At 38.9% G+C, this 16,507-nt stretch overlaps 1 protein-coding gene and 1 long non-coding RNA gene across 3 annotated transcripts in view; one reads left to right on the top strand and one right to left on the bottom strand.

The window, feature by feature from the left end:
• Window positions 1-4,707, top strand: part of CKMT2 (creatine kinase, mitochondrial 2) — a 33,028-nt gene extending 28,321 nt beyond the window's left edge. For both annotated transcript variants that reach the window (XM_080804689.1, XM_080804690.1), the window contains exon 10: window positions 3,075-4,707. In XM_080804689.1, coding sequence (XP_080660815.1) covers window positions 3,075-3,194 — 120 coding nt within the window. In that variant the 3' untranslated portion in view covers window positions 3,195-4,707. The remainder of the gene's footprint in view (window positions 1-3,074) is intronic.
• The window catches only part of LOC308343599, a 48,590-nt gene that overhangs the window by 14,405 nt on the left and 17,678 nt on the right, over window positions 1-16,507 (bottom strand). The window lies entirely within an intron of this gene.

Here is a 16,507-nt window from a genome sequence, read left to right as displayed (position 1 = left end):
TTCATTATTTTGGCATAGTCCTAATGGTATGTTACTGTTTTTGTTTTACTTGCCAGAGGAGAGCTATCCATACGTATATGGCTAAGGCCAGTGTCCAAGGGTTTACTTGGTTCTCTGAGTTTTTTGGTTCCATGCCTCACATGTAGCTCTTTAATCCATCTTGAGTTATAACAAAGGGGTCTAGGCTCATTCTTGTCATGTAGCTATCCAGTTTCCCCAGAACCATTTACTGAAAAGACCATCTTTCCTCTATTGTATACTCTTGGCTCCTTTGCTATAGATTGACCAGAGGATCAAGGGTTCATTTCTGAGCTCTCTGTCCTGTTCCGTGAATCTCTGTGCTGGTACCATACTGTTTTGATCACTATAGCCTTGCAGCGCATCTTGAAATTTGGGATTGTGATAGCCCTGGCTTTGTTCTTCTCTCGAAAGGTTGCTTTGGCTGTTTGAGGTCCTTTTTGGTTTCGTGGAAATTTGGAGATTATTTATTTTAGTTTGGTGGAAAATGCTGGTGCTCTTTTAATAGGGATTGCACTGAATCTGTAGCTTGCTTTGAGCAGTATGGACATTCCAGTGATACTTCTTCTTCCAGTCCATGGGCATGGTACATTTTTCCATTTGTTTATGTCATCTTCAAATTTCTTTCATCAGTGACTTCTAGTTCTCAGAGGATAGGTCTTTCACGTCCTTGGTTAAGTTTATTTGTAGGTGGTGTTTTCTTTTTGGTGCACTTGTGAGTGGAACTGTTTTCTTGGTATCTGTTTCTCTGCTTCCACATTGCTATATAAAAATGCACCAGATTTCTGTATATTATTGTATCCTACACTTTACTGAGTTTTACTTCTTCCTTACCAATTTGGAGGCTTTTTTTTTTTTTTCCTTGTCTGATTGCTGTGGCTAGGACATCCAGTACTATGCTGAATAAAAGTGTTTAGTTCAGTTCTTTTTCTGAGGTTTTATCTTACTCTCTTGTTCGGAGCATATTCCTGTCTCCTGATTTTGGTGACTTTCTTTATTTCTATGAACTGGGCAGAACAGCTACTTCTCCTAACATTGAAAGAATGATCTTAGGTATGGTGTGTATGCACATGTGTAGACTGTGTGTACCTGGTGACAGGATGGTTGCAGCTGTGGCTGGCATGGGTGGGGGTAGGGGGCTCCCAGGGCACTCGGTGCTGGTACTGCCCTGGGACTCTTCAAGCAGAAGGCATGCTTTCCATTTTTACAATTATTCAAATACCTGTTCAAAAAAAACTATAATCATATTTTTCCAATGTATTCTATCATGAGCTTATTCTTACAATATTAAGTATTCTTTAAAAACCTAATTTTTAATGACAGCATAGTAAAGATACTCATTTATTTAATATCTGATTTGTTGATATTTGACTATATCTGTACATAATTCTGTAACCATCTCTATACTTTAATCACAACTCTGATTATTTTGTTAGGATATATTTTTAGGAAGAGAATTTGTGAGTTAAAGATAGGGAGACCTTACTTAGGACCAAGTTACTTACCAGAAGATTTATATTAAGATAGAGTCCCTTTGGGGCTCCTGGGTGGCTCAGTGGGTTAAAGCCTCTACCTTCAGCTCAGGTTATGATCCCGGGGTCCTGCGATCAAGCCCCGCATGGGGCTCTCTGCTCCGCAGGGATCCTACTTCCTTCTTTCTCTCTCTGCCTGCCTCTCTGCCTACTTGTGATCTCTCTCCCTGTCAAATAAAAATATTAGCAATGGGGTATGTTTCCATTGAATCACTTAATGTATTCCTATAGAACAGCCAAAGAGATGCACACACAGTAACAGTTATTACAATGCAAGTATGAACATGTCCGCGTACATCTCTCCCTCTATACTTCCTCCTGCCCCTCTGCTGCCAACCTAGTTAAGTCCTCACATTTCTGAGACAGTGTAAATCTTTAAAAAAAGTAAAAAGATAGAGTCCCTTTGACAGTGAATGAGAGAACCATCTCACTACACCATTATGAACAGCAGGACAGGTCAAAGTGGATAAGTAAGAACTATGTGTTTCTTTGATTAGTGATGACTAGCTTTCTGACCCAACCCTCTCCTGGGGCCTCAGTTTCTTTAAGCATGAAAAGTGGGGAGGGGAACTAGACTCAATCCTGCCTAAGGTATGTTCAGCTGTAACAAGTAACAACCCCTTCCATCCTTGCTATTCATTATTGAGTTATTATCAAGCATTTTAATGCAGTTGGGAATTAAGTCATTGCTTACTATCTCAGTTTGCATCTCTTTAGGAACAGTGCAACTGATTAGGAAAAGGATTCCAAGGAAAAAAATCCTAGGTAGATGTGCTCTGATTTACAAATACTGGTTTTTATTAGTTTTTTTTTTTTTTTAAAGCAGGAATTTTTAAAGGTTTATCCTAATATAATTCAGAGTTTCCTTTAGGTAGCAAACTTGCCTGGTACAGTAAAAACATGATTTAATTGCACACAAACATTTGGTTTTAAACAATTTCTCGGAAAGCTAGCCACTATTTAAATACAGCTCAGATACTATCTAAGCTGTCATGGTCAGATAGCTTAGTGGTAGGTCTTAAGAGAGATCCAGGTCAAAGAACAAAAACAAAGGTGTCATGGTAATTTTACTTATTTCTTTAAGATTTATTAGAGTGTGCAAGCAGGGGGAGGGGCAAAGGGAAAGACATAAGCAGACTCCCTATGGAGCAGGGAGCCTAACACAGAACTAGATTCCAGGACCCTGAGATCATGACCTTAGCCAACGGGAGACACTCAACTGACTGAGCCACCTAGACAACTCTGTAATTTTACTTTTGGATAAACTTATAGCAGAAACTGATAGGGAGGGGGTGTGTCTGAGATGCACACTAATGGCTTTCATATATTTAAAAAGTTCTCAAAACAGTAAATCTAAAAAAAAAAAAAAAATCCCTCCCCAACACTTGAAATACTAACAAAGAAGAAATTGTTATAAAGTCCACCTAACAGGACAATTTCTTACTTCTCCCAGTATTCTTATTGATTAATGCCTTGCATGTGTCCTCTATGCCTATTAATCATTCTTCTTTTTCACTATCAAAGGTTGAGCTTGTTCAGATAGTCATCGATGGAGTCAACTACCTCGTGGATTGTGAAAAGAAGCTGGAGAGGGGCCAAGATATTAAGGTCCCACCACCTCTGCCTCAGTTTGGCAGGAAGTGAACTTTTTGTTTTCCAAACTATAAATAATCTGTCTGCTGGTATGACAGACATAAGGAAATTTTTACTCTGAGAGTTTTTATAGAAAAATGTAAAATTGTATGCCCTATCTTTAAAATAAAACTCTCCTTAATATCCTTAGTTTCCCTGATTTTTAAAAATCCTACTCAGAAGGGCAAATACATCAAATTAGAAGTAGCAGCAGGCAAAACTCTGGTAAGGCAATGATAAAACCTATTTCTAAGATGACTTACACACAAACCTAAAAACGCTCCAATCCTCTAGATGCTATAATATCAACACCATAACAAAACTTTACGGACAACACTGGTGTATTAGTCCCTCATTTTCCAATCATGTTTCTGGCAACTAGAACAAGAGGAGATTGATTTCTCTTGAGGGTCTGGAAATAAATACAACTATACAAATGGCAAACAGAGGCTACTTAATCAGGGATAGATACAGAAAGGGAGTCAGCCGCCATCACATTTGTCAGAAACTCAAATACAAGCATACAAAGCACTCTGGTGACAAACAGGAATTTCAGGTATAACTGATTGGGGTTGAAATGTGGATAAACTGAAGGCAGAATAACTCAAAATGGGGTAACCGATGGAAATGTTTTGAGAAGAGTATTTTGCTTTCTTTGGTTGGTCATGAGTTGGAAGAAGGGTAAAAAAATTAAGTGCAGATGGCTGTCACTGACGAAGTCAAATCTCTCGGCTGCTAAGTTTGATTGTGGCTTGGCTTCCTAAACTGGGTGTTGCAAAGATTACGAGTTAAATATGGTCAAGATTATTAGTTAGATATGGTCTGAAATTGTATGTTTGTACATTTACTCCCTCAAGAGAATGCCACAATTGGAGGTCTAATGCTGAATATGTGTTTAGTATAATTCAAAAGCTGAAAATTTCCCTCAGCATGCATGTCCTTCTATCAAATCTTGTTATGCTTTTACAGCCATCATGTGATGTCTGGAACATGAAGGGGCATGACTGAAGAGTTAGGGAGAACGCTGTGGCAAGTTATGAAGCTGTACAACATAAAGAATTGTTAGCTTCAATGAAAGGAATGAGATCAAGTTTGGCATTCTGTAGGTGAGCACTGTGGGTGCTAGGGTAAAAATGAAATGCTGCTTTAATGTACACATTTGCCTTCCATCCTGCTACAGTGAGAAAAAAATGAAAAGAGAATGTACTCAGGCTAGTGCTGATAGGCACCACATTAATTTCTGAATGGCAAACTGAGGTGTGGTACAAATTCGGACAAGGAAACTGCAGTCAGTATAATGGAGGACATCATGTTAAATGGATGGGGTGGACAACTGTTTGCCGATCAAGGCCTATAGATAGATGAGAGATCAGAACCTCATCCAGGAACTGGCGTTCTAGGGACAAATGGATAGAGGGTAGGTAACATTGGTGTTGTGGCCAAGCATGTTGACTCTACAAGCACACTGCCTGGAACAAGTCCCAAGTGTCCCACCATATTCCATTAAATGATTTATTCAGCCTCTATGTTCCTCACTTTCTTTTTTATATAAGGATCACAGTGATAATGACCATGTCATAGGGCTGTTGGGAACAGAACACTGATAACTGGAAAGTGCATTTACAAATGCTCATCACATTTTATGTACTAGGTAAGGGGTTTGTGAAAGAAGTCATAAAAAGATAAGAACCACCACAGTCATGTTACGATAACTGATCTCTGAATATCCCTTAAAACTATGCTTTAGGAAAGACCCAGACAGTCCTTCTTCTGAAAGGTCTTAGGAGATAAGAGGTAAATGAAGGCAAATGCCTACAGCTAAAGAAGTCTAAGCATACAGGAGCTGAAGAGACCAACAGAGGCCTATGCCAACATTATTTCTTTTTTTATTTTTTTAAAAAAAGGTGAAAAGCAAGCAGAGGCATAAAAATACATGGATACTGATATAAAAACAAAGCAAGCCTGTGATTTAAACCTATACCACAACAATTACACAAGAGTTAATACCTATTCTTCTCAAGCTATTCCCAGAAACAGGAAAGAAAAGTTTGAAGCTCCTTCTACCACACCAGCATTAGCCTAATACCAAGACCAAAGACACAAAGGAGAAAGAAAAACTATAGGTCAGTATCTCTGATGAACATATGCAAAATTCCCCTACCAAACATGAGCAAAACAAATTCAACAATACAGGAAAAGGATCATTCATCATGGTCAAGTGAGGTTTATTCCTGGGATACAAGGGTGGTTCAATATCCACAAATCAATGCGATACATCACATTAGTAAGAGGAAGGATAAAAATCATATGATCATCAGAACAGGTACAGAGAAGGCATCTGACAAAATACTACATCCGTTCATGATACAAAGTCTCACCAAAGTGGGTTCAGGGGAAAAAAATGAAGGCTCTATATGAGTAACTCAGAGCAAACCACATCTCAATAGGTGAAAAACAAAGCTTTTCCTCTAAGATCAGGAAGACAAGCATGTCCACTCACCACTTTCATTCACCATAAGTACTGGACATCACAGCCATAGTGCTCAGAAAAGAGAAAGAAAGAGAAGGCATCCAAAGTGGAAAGGAGGAAGTAAAACTGTCATTATTGCAAGGACATGATACCATACAAAATCCAAGCGTTCCCATCAAAAAACCCCCATAAAAAACCAAGAAGGTATCAGAATACATGAACTCAGTAAGGTCTCAGGATACAATATTAATAGACAGAAATGTGGTGCATTTTTATATAGCAATGTGGAAGCAGAGAGACAGATACTAAGAAAACAGTTCCACTCACAAGTGCACCAAAAAGAAAACACCACCTACAAATAAATTTAACCAAGGACGTGAAAGACCTATCCTCTGAGAACTAGAAGTCACTGATGAAAGAAATTTGAAGATGACATAAACAAATGGAAAAATGTACCATGCCCATGGACTGGAAGAAGAAGTATCACTGGAATGTCCATACTGCTCAAAGCAAGCTACAGATTCAGTGCAATCCCTATCAAAAGAACACCAGCATTTTCCACCAAACTAAAAGAATCTCCAAATTTCCATGAAACTGAAAAGGACCTCAAACAGCCAAGGCAACCTTGTGAGAGAAAAACAAAGCCAGGGGTATCACAATCCCAGATTTTAAGATGTACTGCAAGGCTATAGTGATCACAGCAGTATGGTACCAGCACAGAAAGAGACCTAGAGATTCACGGAACAGAACAGAGAGCTCAGAAATGAACCCTTGATCCTTTGGTCAATCTACAGCAAAGGAGCCAAGAGTACACAATAGAAGAAAGACCGTCTTTTTAGTAAATGGTGCTCGGGAAACTGGATAGCTACATGAAAAAAAGAATGAGCCTGGACCACTTTTTTATTAAAGATCCATCCACTAATTTGAGAGAGAGAGAAAGTGCACACCGGCAGGAAGGAGGGGCAGAGGAAGAGGGACAAGCAGACTTCCCACTGAGCAGGGTGTCCAACATGGGGTCCAATCCCAGGACCCAAGATTATGACCTCAGCTGAAGGCAGATGTTTAACTGACTGACCCCTTGACCATTTTTTTTTTTTTAAGATTTTATTTATTTATTTGATAGAAAGAGACACAGTGAGAGAGGGAACACAAGCAGGGGGAGTGAGAGAGGGAGAAGCAGGCTTCCTGCTGAGCAGGGAGCCTGATGTGGGGCTCGATCCCAGGACCCCAGGATCATAACATGCGCTGAAGGCAGACACCTTATGACTGAGCAACCAGGCCCCCTGCTGGACCACTTTCTTACACTACACACCAAAATAAACTCAAGATGGATTAAAGAGCTAAACATGAGGCATGGAACCACCATAAACTTCTAAGAGAAAACCTAGGCAGTAAACCCTTGGATATCGGCCTCAGCAACATACTTATGGATAGCTCTCCTCAGGCAAGTTAAACAAAAACCGCAGACACAACAAAATAACCAGCTTTTGCACAGCAAAGGAAACAAACTATCAACACAATGAAAAGGCAAACAACTGAATGGGAGATAATATTTATAAATGATATTTCCAATAAGGTGTTCATTTCCAAAATATATAAAGCACTCATACCAGTCAACAAATCATCAGATTAAAAACTGGGCAGCACATCTGAATACACATTTTTCCCCAAAAAGACATACAAAGCTGAAATAAGATGAAAAGATGCTCCACATCACTATCGTTAAGGAAATGCAAAACCACATTGAGATAGCACCTCACAACTATCAGAAAGGCCAGAATCACAAAGATGAAAAATAACAAGCATCAGTGGGGATGTGAAGGAAAAGGAGCCTCCATGCATTGTAGGTGGGAATGTAAATCGGCGCAGCCAGTGGGGCAAACTATGGAGTGTCCTCAACATATTAAAAATTAGAAACACCATATGATCTACTAATTCCACTATAGGCTGTTTACCCAAAGAAAACAAGATACAAATTTGCAAAGGATATCCACCCCATGTAGATAATACTACAGCACTATTTACAAGGGACATGTTGTGGCAACAATCTAAGTGTCCACTGATAGGTAGAACAGATTAAGAAGAGGTCACATGGAATATTACTCAGCCGTAAAAAGAATGAGATCTTACCCTTTCCAACAGCAAGGTTGGATCTAGAGGATATTTTGCTAACAAGTTAGAGAGCAAGCAAGTACCATATGATTTCACTTATATGTGGAATGACAAACAAAAAGAGATGAATAAAAATGAGACAGACCCATAAATACAGAAAACAAACTGTTGTATGCCAGAGGGGAGGTGAGTGTGAGTGTGGAATCAGTGAAATAAGTGATGTGGATTAAGACTTACGAATTTCCAATTATGAAATAAAGTCAGAAAGATTAAAAAAAAAAGTACAGGAATGGGAACATGATCACAAGAAAAATAAAATCTGTATCACAGCATCCCAAACAGCATAATTATTTTTAACAGGAAGAACAGAATATCTACAACACAGGAAGTATAGTTAATATTTCTCTTGTATTTTTACCTAATTCATTTGTCACCTTTGCCATTCATTCTACTCATCAATAACCAAACTACATCTGCATTGAATATTAGTTTGCCCACAGACTTTAATTATCTCATCTACACTTGAAACTATTGATTTATAAGGCTATTTGACCTTTACTGTATTATTAGGAACTACTCATCTGTAACTTTCCTTTTTAAGAACAAGATATTCAAAACTAAAGACAGGCATTTAATAACCATGTCTACAATGAATTTCTAAACACTCAATCTGGCATCTCAATTTTTGTTGAAATCTCCATATTCATTAAATATCCTTTCCTGACTATCCCTCAATTTTCAGATCATTTAAGAGCATCTAAATTGGATAAGAGAATATCCTTTCTCCTCAAGCATTGCCAAACATTTGATAGATATAATCCTGTTTGCAGAAGTCGTGGCAAGTTACACTTCTGCCACAAAAACAAGCAAACTAGCAATGTTATGGTGAAAATAAAAGATGTTTTATGTGAAAGTGAGTATACTGAAGGAGATAAGGAGACTTGTAAGTATAAAATTCTAGTTGGGTGCCACATCTTCCAGCCTAAGTAGTCAAAGCAAGCAAGTAGTTCTTATTTCTAAAGGTCTAGTTCAACCAATATTCATGAAGCTGAAAATAACATCGTTCCTAGTCATGGGACCTTTTCATTTTGCTGTATTCCCTGTATCTGAAGCAGAATGCACATAAAATAGGGTTTGATGGCTGGGAAATTATTCTGGTTCTCTTTCATGGGGGGAAGAGAAACTTAGATCCTTCTCCTTGACTTCTGCACTGCTACAACATCCTAAGTATGTCTGCTTACTGGGTTATTTTCCCTCAGGCCAAAAGTCATATACGAACCTGTTTTGGAAGCAACCACAAGTTGTTTTAAGATCAAAAGATTTGCCTTAATTTCAGGCTCTGCCACTAATCAACTATATGACTAAGGGCACATTTTTTTAATACTTATTTTTCTTTTTCAAATTTTTATTTAAATTCCATTTAAATTTTTATTTAAATTCCAGCTAGTTAACAACAGTGTAATACTAGTCTCAGGTTTACTGTTTAGTGATTCATCACTTCCATATAACACCCAGTGCTCATCACAACTAGTGCCCTCCTTCATGCCCATCACCCATTTAATCCATCCCTCTGCCCACCTTCCCTCCAGCAACCCTCAGTCTGTTGTACGGTTTGCCTCTCTTTTTCCCCCATGTTCATCTGTTTTGTTTCTTAAGTTCCACATATGACTGAAATCATACAGTAATGGTCTTTCTCTGACTGACTTTTTTCACTTAGCATAATACACTCTAGCTCCAATCACATCACCTCAAATGAGAGGATTTCATTCTTTTGATGGATGAGTAATATTATATATATATAAATGCATAAAGAAGTTTTGAATATATATATTATATATTATATATAATATATAACATATATAAATATATAAATTATATATATTATATACATATAAATGCATAAAGAAGTTTTGAATACACACACATACACACACATGTACCCTTTCAAATCAGTATTTTTGTATCCTTTAGGTAAATACCTAGCTGGCTTGTAGGGTAATTCTATTTTTAACTTTTTGAGGAACTTCCACACTGTCCACAGTGGCTGCAGCAATTTGCATTTCCATCAACAGTTTAGGAGGGTTCCCCTTCCTCTGCATCTCTGTTATTTCCTGTGTTGTTCATTTTAGCCATTCTGACAGGTGTAAGGTGGTATCTCATTGTAGTTTTGATTTGGATTTCCCAGATGATGAGTGATGTTGAGCATCTCTTCATGTGTCTGTTAGCCATATGTATGTCTTCTTTAGAGAAATGTCTACTCATGTCTTCTGTCCTTTTTTTAAACTGGATTATTTGGTTTTGGGTTACTGAGTTCTTTAAGTTCTTATATATCTTGGATACTAACCCTTTATCAGATATGCCATTTGCAAATATCTTCTCCCATTCCAAAGAGTGCCTTTTAGTTTTGTTGATTGTTTCCTTTGCTGTGCAGAGCTTTTTATCTTAATGAAGTCCCAATAGTTTGTTGCTTTTGTTTCCCTTGCCTCAGGAGATGTATTTAGTAAGAAGCCACTTAGACTAAAGTCAAAGAGGTTAGTTACTGTCTCAGTTCTCCTCTAGGATTTTGATGGTTTCTTATCTCATATTTAGTTAGGTCTTTCATCCATTTTGAATTTACTTTTGTGTATGGTATAGGAAAGTGATCCACTTTCATTCTTCTGCATGTGGCTGTCCAATTTTCCCAACACCATTTGTTGAAGAGACTTTTTTCCATTGGATATTCTTTCCTGCTTTGTCAAAGATTAGTTGACCATTAGAAGGAAAGGAAAAGTGAAATGGGGCAGATCGGAGGGGAAGATGAACCATGAGAGACTGTGGACTCTGAGAAATAAACTGAGGGTTTCAGAGAGAAGGGAATTAGGGGGATGGGTGAGCGTGGTGGTGGGTACTAAGGAGGGCTCGTAATACATGGAGCCCTGGGTGTTATACATAAACAATGAATCTTAGAGCACTGCATCAAAAACTAATGATGTATTTTCTGGTGACTAACATAACACAACTAAAAAAAAGAGAGATTAGTTGACCATATAGTTGTGGGTCCATTTCTGGGATTTTCATTCTGTTCCATGGATCTATTGTCTATTTTTGTGTCAGTACCATGCTGTCTTGATCACTCCAGCTTTGTAACACAACTTGAAGTTCCAGAACTGTGATGCCTCAGCTTTGCTTTTCTTTTTCAAGGTTGTTTTGGCTTTTTGGCATCTTTCGTGATTTCATACAAATTTTAGGATTGTTTGTTCTAGTTCTGTGAAAAATGCTGTTGATGTTTTGACAGGGATTGCATTAAATGTGTAGATTGCTTTGGGTAGTATAGACATTTTAACAATATTTGTTCTTCTAATCCATGAACATGGAATGTTTACCATTTCTTTGTGTCATCTTCAATTTCTTTAAGTGTTTTATAGTTTTCAGAGTATAGATCTTTTACTTCCGTGGTTAGGTTTTCTTTTTTTTAAAATAGTCTTGATTTCATTTGTAAAATGCAAGTGATTCCTGCCTCAAAGTTTTTATGATGATTAAATAAGGCAGTGACTTTTTTTGCTGTAAACTATGTGAAAATATTTATTAGAATCCAGTATACATTTATGAGTGTATAGTGTATAAATTTAAAACTGAAATAAGTTTCACATAATAATTACCTTTATTAGTTAAGATGCACTCTAATATTTTTCTATTTTATAGTATCCTCTTTGTTTTTGAAAAACACCTGGGGTATATGGGAGGGAGATTTGTTTACTAATCTCACAGCCTATGCTGGAGGGGCAGGACTCATTAGGAAACTTCTCCAAGAACAAAAGATCCCTCGGACCAGGAACCAGCACTCTCTTTGGAGTGGAAAGAGGGAAAGATAACTATACATATCAGAGCAGCTCTGTTCCCAGCAGTGGGCTGGGAATAGACATCTGGTCTGAATCCAAGCCCTGTCCACCAACCAAAGCTTCTCAGGGGACAACAAAGGTAAAGCAAAGTGCAGTTCAGTGCTCCTGCAGCCCTGGTGAATACTTGCTCTAACTCAACTCAAGCCCTAGTGGCTCCAGATTGGCCCAGTAACAACACAGGGACCAAACCCTGCCCACAAGTAAAGAGAGGCATTGTAAACAGCTGGAATGAAGACAAACATGATTCAGTCACAACAGCAGGGAGCATGCGACATACATAGGAGACACTCCTCAAGTGCAGGTTCTGGTGAACAGGGGACGTTGTACTGCAGGGCACTACAGGACCTCTTCTCCATAAGACCACTGCTTTCAAGAGCAAAAGAGACAAAAACAGACAAAAGGAGTTAGACAAAATGAGGAGTCAGAGGAATATATCCCAAATGAAAGAACAGGACAAAAATCACAAGAAGAGAGCTAAACAAAATGGAGATAAGTAATATGTCTGATACATAGAATATAAAGTAAGGGTGACTGTCATAGAGTTACTCATTGGACTTGAGAAAACAGTGGAGAACCTTAGTGAAATGAATGAGACAGAACATAAAGAAGAACCAATCAGAGAAGAATTCAGGAACTGAAATAAAAAATACACAAGATGAAGTAAATAGACTAGAGGAAGCAGAAGAATGGATGAGCAACCTGAAGGACAGAGTGATGGAAAGCAATCAAGGTGAATAGCAAAGACAAAAAAAATAATAAAAAATTAAAATACATTTCAGGAACTCAGTGACTCCATCAGATGTAATAATATCCACATTATAGGATCCTCCAGAGCGCTACCGAAAGTGTCCAGGGAACAAAAGCTCCAGAGAGCGGACCTGAGCAGATTACTTAGCCTGGCCCCTGGCAAGGGCAGCGCAATTCCCCCCCAGGCAAAGACACTTGAGAATCACTACAACAGGCCCCTCCCCTAGAAGAGCAGCAAGAACATCCAGCCTAGACCAAGCTCACTGATCAAGAACAGCGGAATTCCAGAGGAGGGGCTGCAAGTTGGTTCAACATCTGCAAATCAATCAGTATGATACAATACATTAATAAAAGAAAGAATGAGAACCATATGATACTCTCAATAGGTCCTGAAAAAGCATTTGACAAAGTACAGCATTCTTTCTTGATCAAAACTCTTCACAGTGTAGGCATAAAGGGTACATACCTCAATATCATCAAAGCCATCTATGAAAAACCCACAGCGAATATCATTCTCAATGGAGAAAAACTGAGAGCTTTTCTGCTAAGGTCAGGAACACAGGAGGGATGTCCATTATTATCAGAGCTTTTCTGCTAAGGTCAGGAACACAGGAGGGATGTCCATTATTATCACTGCTACTCAAGTCCTAGCCTCAGCAATCGGACAACAAAAAAATTAAAGGCATCCAAATTGACAAAGAAGAAGTCAAACTATCACTCTTTGCAGATGATATGATATTTTATGTGGAAGACCCAAAAGGCTCCACTCCAAATCTGCTAGAACTTGTACAGGAATTCAGTAAAGTGTCAGGATACAAAATCAATACACAGAAATCAGTTGCATTTCTTCTTCTTCTTTTTTTTTTTTTTTTTAAGATTTTATTTATTTATTTGACAGAAAGAAAGATCACAAGCAGGCAGAGAGGCAGGCAGAGAGAGAGAGAGAGAGAGAGAGAGGAGGAAGCAGGCTCCCTACCGAGCAGAGAACCTGATGTGGGGCTCGATCCCAGGACCCTGGGATCATGAACTGAGCCAAAGGCAGAGGCTTTAACTCACTGAGCCACCCAGGCACCCCTCAGTTGCACTTCTATACACCAACAAGACAGAAGAAAGAGAAATTAAGGAGTCGATCCCATTTACATTTGCACCCAAAACCATAACATACCTAGGAATAAACCTAATCAAAGAGGCAAGGAACCTGTACTCAGAAAACTATAAAGTACTCATGAAAGAAACTGAGGACACAAAGAAATGGAAAAATGTTCCATGCTTATGGATTGGAAGAACAAATATTGTGAAAATGTCTATGCTACCTGTAAGGGCCTATTTAGCCAGAGCAGCTCCATCCTGACCCTGCTCCCCCCCCACCCCCTTCAGGGGACTTACTTAAAAACAAGTCCCAGAAACCAGTCCCAGGTAACAAAGTCCAAATACAAGGGCAGGGCAGGTCAGGTGGAGATAACGGCTGGAATGCAGGGATGAGTCGGGTCAGGTGGAGCCATCCAATCAGTAGAGTGCGCATACTGTCTCCCTAGCTACCAAGAAGTGTGGGTCCCCCCCACCCCCCCACCCCACCTTTTGGGTGCCAATTCTGACCAAGGTGATAGGCTAGTTCAAATAGCTACTATGGGGTGAATTGTAATTCAATTGGCCACCCATGTGGGACCTAGCATGACTGTGCAGCTTTCTCTGCGTGTTACAATCTCATTGGCCACCTGTGTGTGGCCAGGCCCAACCACATGGACTTTGCCCTTAAAAGCTAGTCTGTAAAGAAGAGGGGTCGCCCTCTCTGTAAGAGGCGTGGCCCCGGCGGGTCGGTTTGATTCTTGATGCTTGGTGCGAAATAAAACTTTGCTTGACCTTCACATTGTATCAGTCTCGCTCCTTTGACCATGGACCCAACACTACCTATAAGGCAATCTACGTATTTAATGCAGTCCCTATCAAAATACCATCCATTTTTTTCAAAGAAATGGAACAAATAATCCTAGAATTTATATGGAACCAGAAAAGACCTCAAATAGCCAGAGGAATGGTGAAAAAGAAAACCAAAGTTGGCAGCATCACAATTCCAGACTTCAAGCTCTATGAGAAAGCTGTAATCATCAACACAGTACAGTACTGGCACAAAACAGACACATAGATCAATGGAACAGAATAGAGAGCCTCAACTCTATGGTCAACTAATCTTCCACAGAGCAGGAAGGAATGTCCAATGGAAAAAAGACAGCCTCTTCAATAAATGGTGTTGGGAAAACTGGACAGCCACAGGCAGAAAAATGAAACCAGACCATTTCCTTACACCACACACAAAAATAGACTCCAAATGGACCTCAATGTGATAAAGGAATCCACCAAAATCCTTGAGGAGAACACAGGCAGCAACCTCTTCGACCTCAGCCACAGCAACTTCTTCCTAGAAACATCGCCAAAGGCAAGGGACGCAAGGGAAAAATGAACTATTGGGACTTCATCAAGATCAAAAGCTTTTGCACAGCAAAGGAAACAGTCAACAAAACCAAAAGACAACTGACAGAATGGGAGAAGATATTTGCAAATGACATATCAGATAAAGGGCTAGTATCCAGAATCTATAAAGAACTTACCAACTCAACATTCAAAGAACAAATAATCCCATCAAGAAACGGGCAGAGGACACGAACAGACATTTCTGCAAAGAAGACATCCAGATGGACAACAGACACATGAAAAAGTGCTCCACATCACTCGGCATCAGGGAAATACAAATCAAAACCACAATGAGATACCACCTCACACCAGTCAGAATGGCTAAAATTAACAAGTCAGAAAATGACAGATGCTGGCGAGGATGCAGAGAAAGGGGAACCCTCCTCTAACTGTTGTTAGGAATGCAAGCTGGTGCAGCCACTTAGGAAAACAGCTTGAGGTTCCTCAAAAGTTGAAAATAGAGCTACCCTATGACCCAGGAATTGCACTACTGGGTATTTACCCTAAAGATACAAATGTAGTGATCCAAAGGGGCACGTGCACCTGAATGTTTATAGCAGCAATGTCCACAATGGCCAAACTATGGAAAGAACCTAGATGTCCATCAACAGATGAATGGATAAAGAAGATGTGGGGGGTATATATACACACACACACACACACACATTTGTGTGTGTATGTATGTGTGCGTGTGTATGTATATGTATGTATGTGTGTATATATATATATATAAATATATATAAATATATAAATAAATATATAAATATATATATATAACGGAATACTATGGAGCCATCAAAAGAAATGAAATCTTGCCATTGGCAACGACGTGGATGGAACTAGAGGGTATTATGCTGACTGAAATAAGTCAAATCAGAGAAAGACAATTATCATATGATCTCCCTGATATGAGGAATTTGAGAGGCAACATGTGGGACTTGGGGGGTAGGGAAGTAAAAAAATGAAACAAGATGGGATTGGGAGGGAGACAAACCATAAGAGACTCTTTTTTTTTTTTTTTTAAAGATTTTATTTATTTATTTGACAGACAGAAATCACAAGTAGGCAGAGAGGCAGGCAGAGAGAGAGGAAGAAGCAGGCTCCCTGCTGAGGAGAGAGCCCGATCCGGGGCTCGATCCCAGGACCCTGGGATCATGAACTGAGCCGAAGGCACCCAGGCACCCCCCTTAAGAGACTCTTAATCTCACAAAACAAACTGAGGGTTGCCGGGGGGTGGTGGGTAGGGAGAGGGTGGTTGGGTTATGGACATTGGGGAGGGTATATGCTATGGTGAGTGCTGTTAAATGTGTAAGCCTGACAATTCACAGACCTGTACCTCTGGAGCTAATAATACATTATATGTTAATTTAAAAAAAAATAAATAAAAGAGAAAGGAATCCAAGTATATTACTAATATACTTGGGTATTATCAATATTATCAAACAGTGAGAGGAAAGAGCAAGAAAAGAACAGAGAAGAACTATAAAAACAACTATAAACTGAGTAACAAAATGGCAATAATGATATACCTATCAATAATTACTGAGAATGTAAATGGACTATACTCCAATCAAAAGATACAGGGTGTAAAAAATAAAAAAAATTTTTTTTAATTTAAAAAATTTAAAAATTTTTTTAAAAATTTAAAA

This window comes from Martes martes (genome assembly GCF_963455335.1).
Source record: "Martes martes genome assembly, chromosome: 5".
NCBI lineage: Eukaryota > Metazoa > Chordata > Mammalia > Carnivora > Mustelidae > Martes > Martes martes.
The sequence above is the reverse complement of the archived record's forward strand: the minus strand, read 5'-3'. Positions and strand labels throughout refer to the sequence as shown.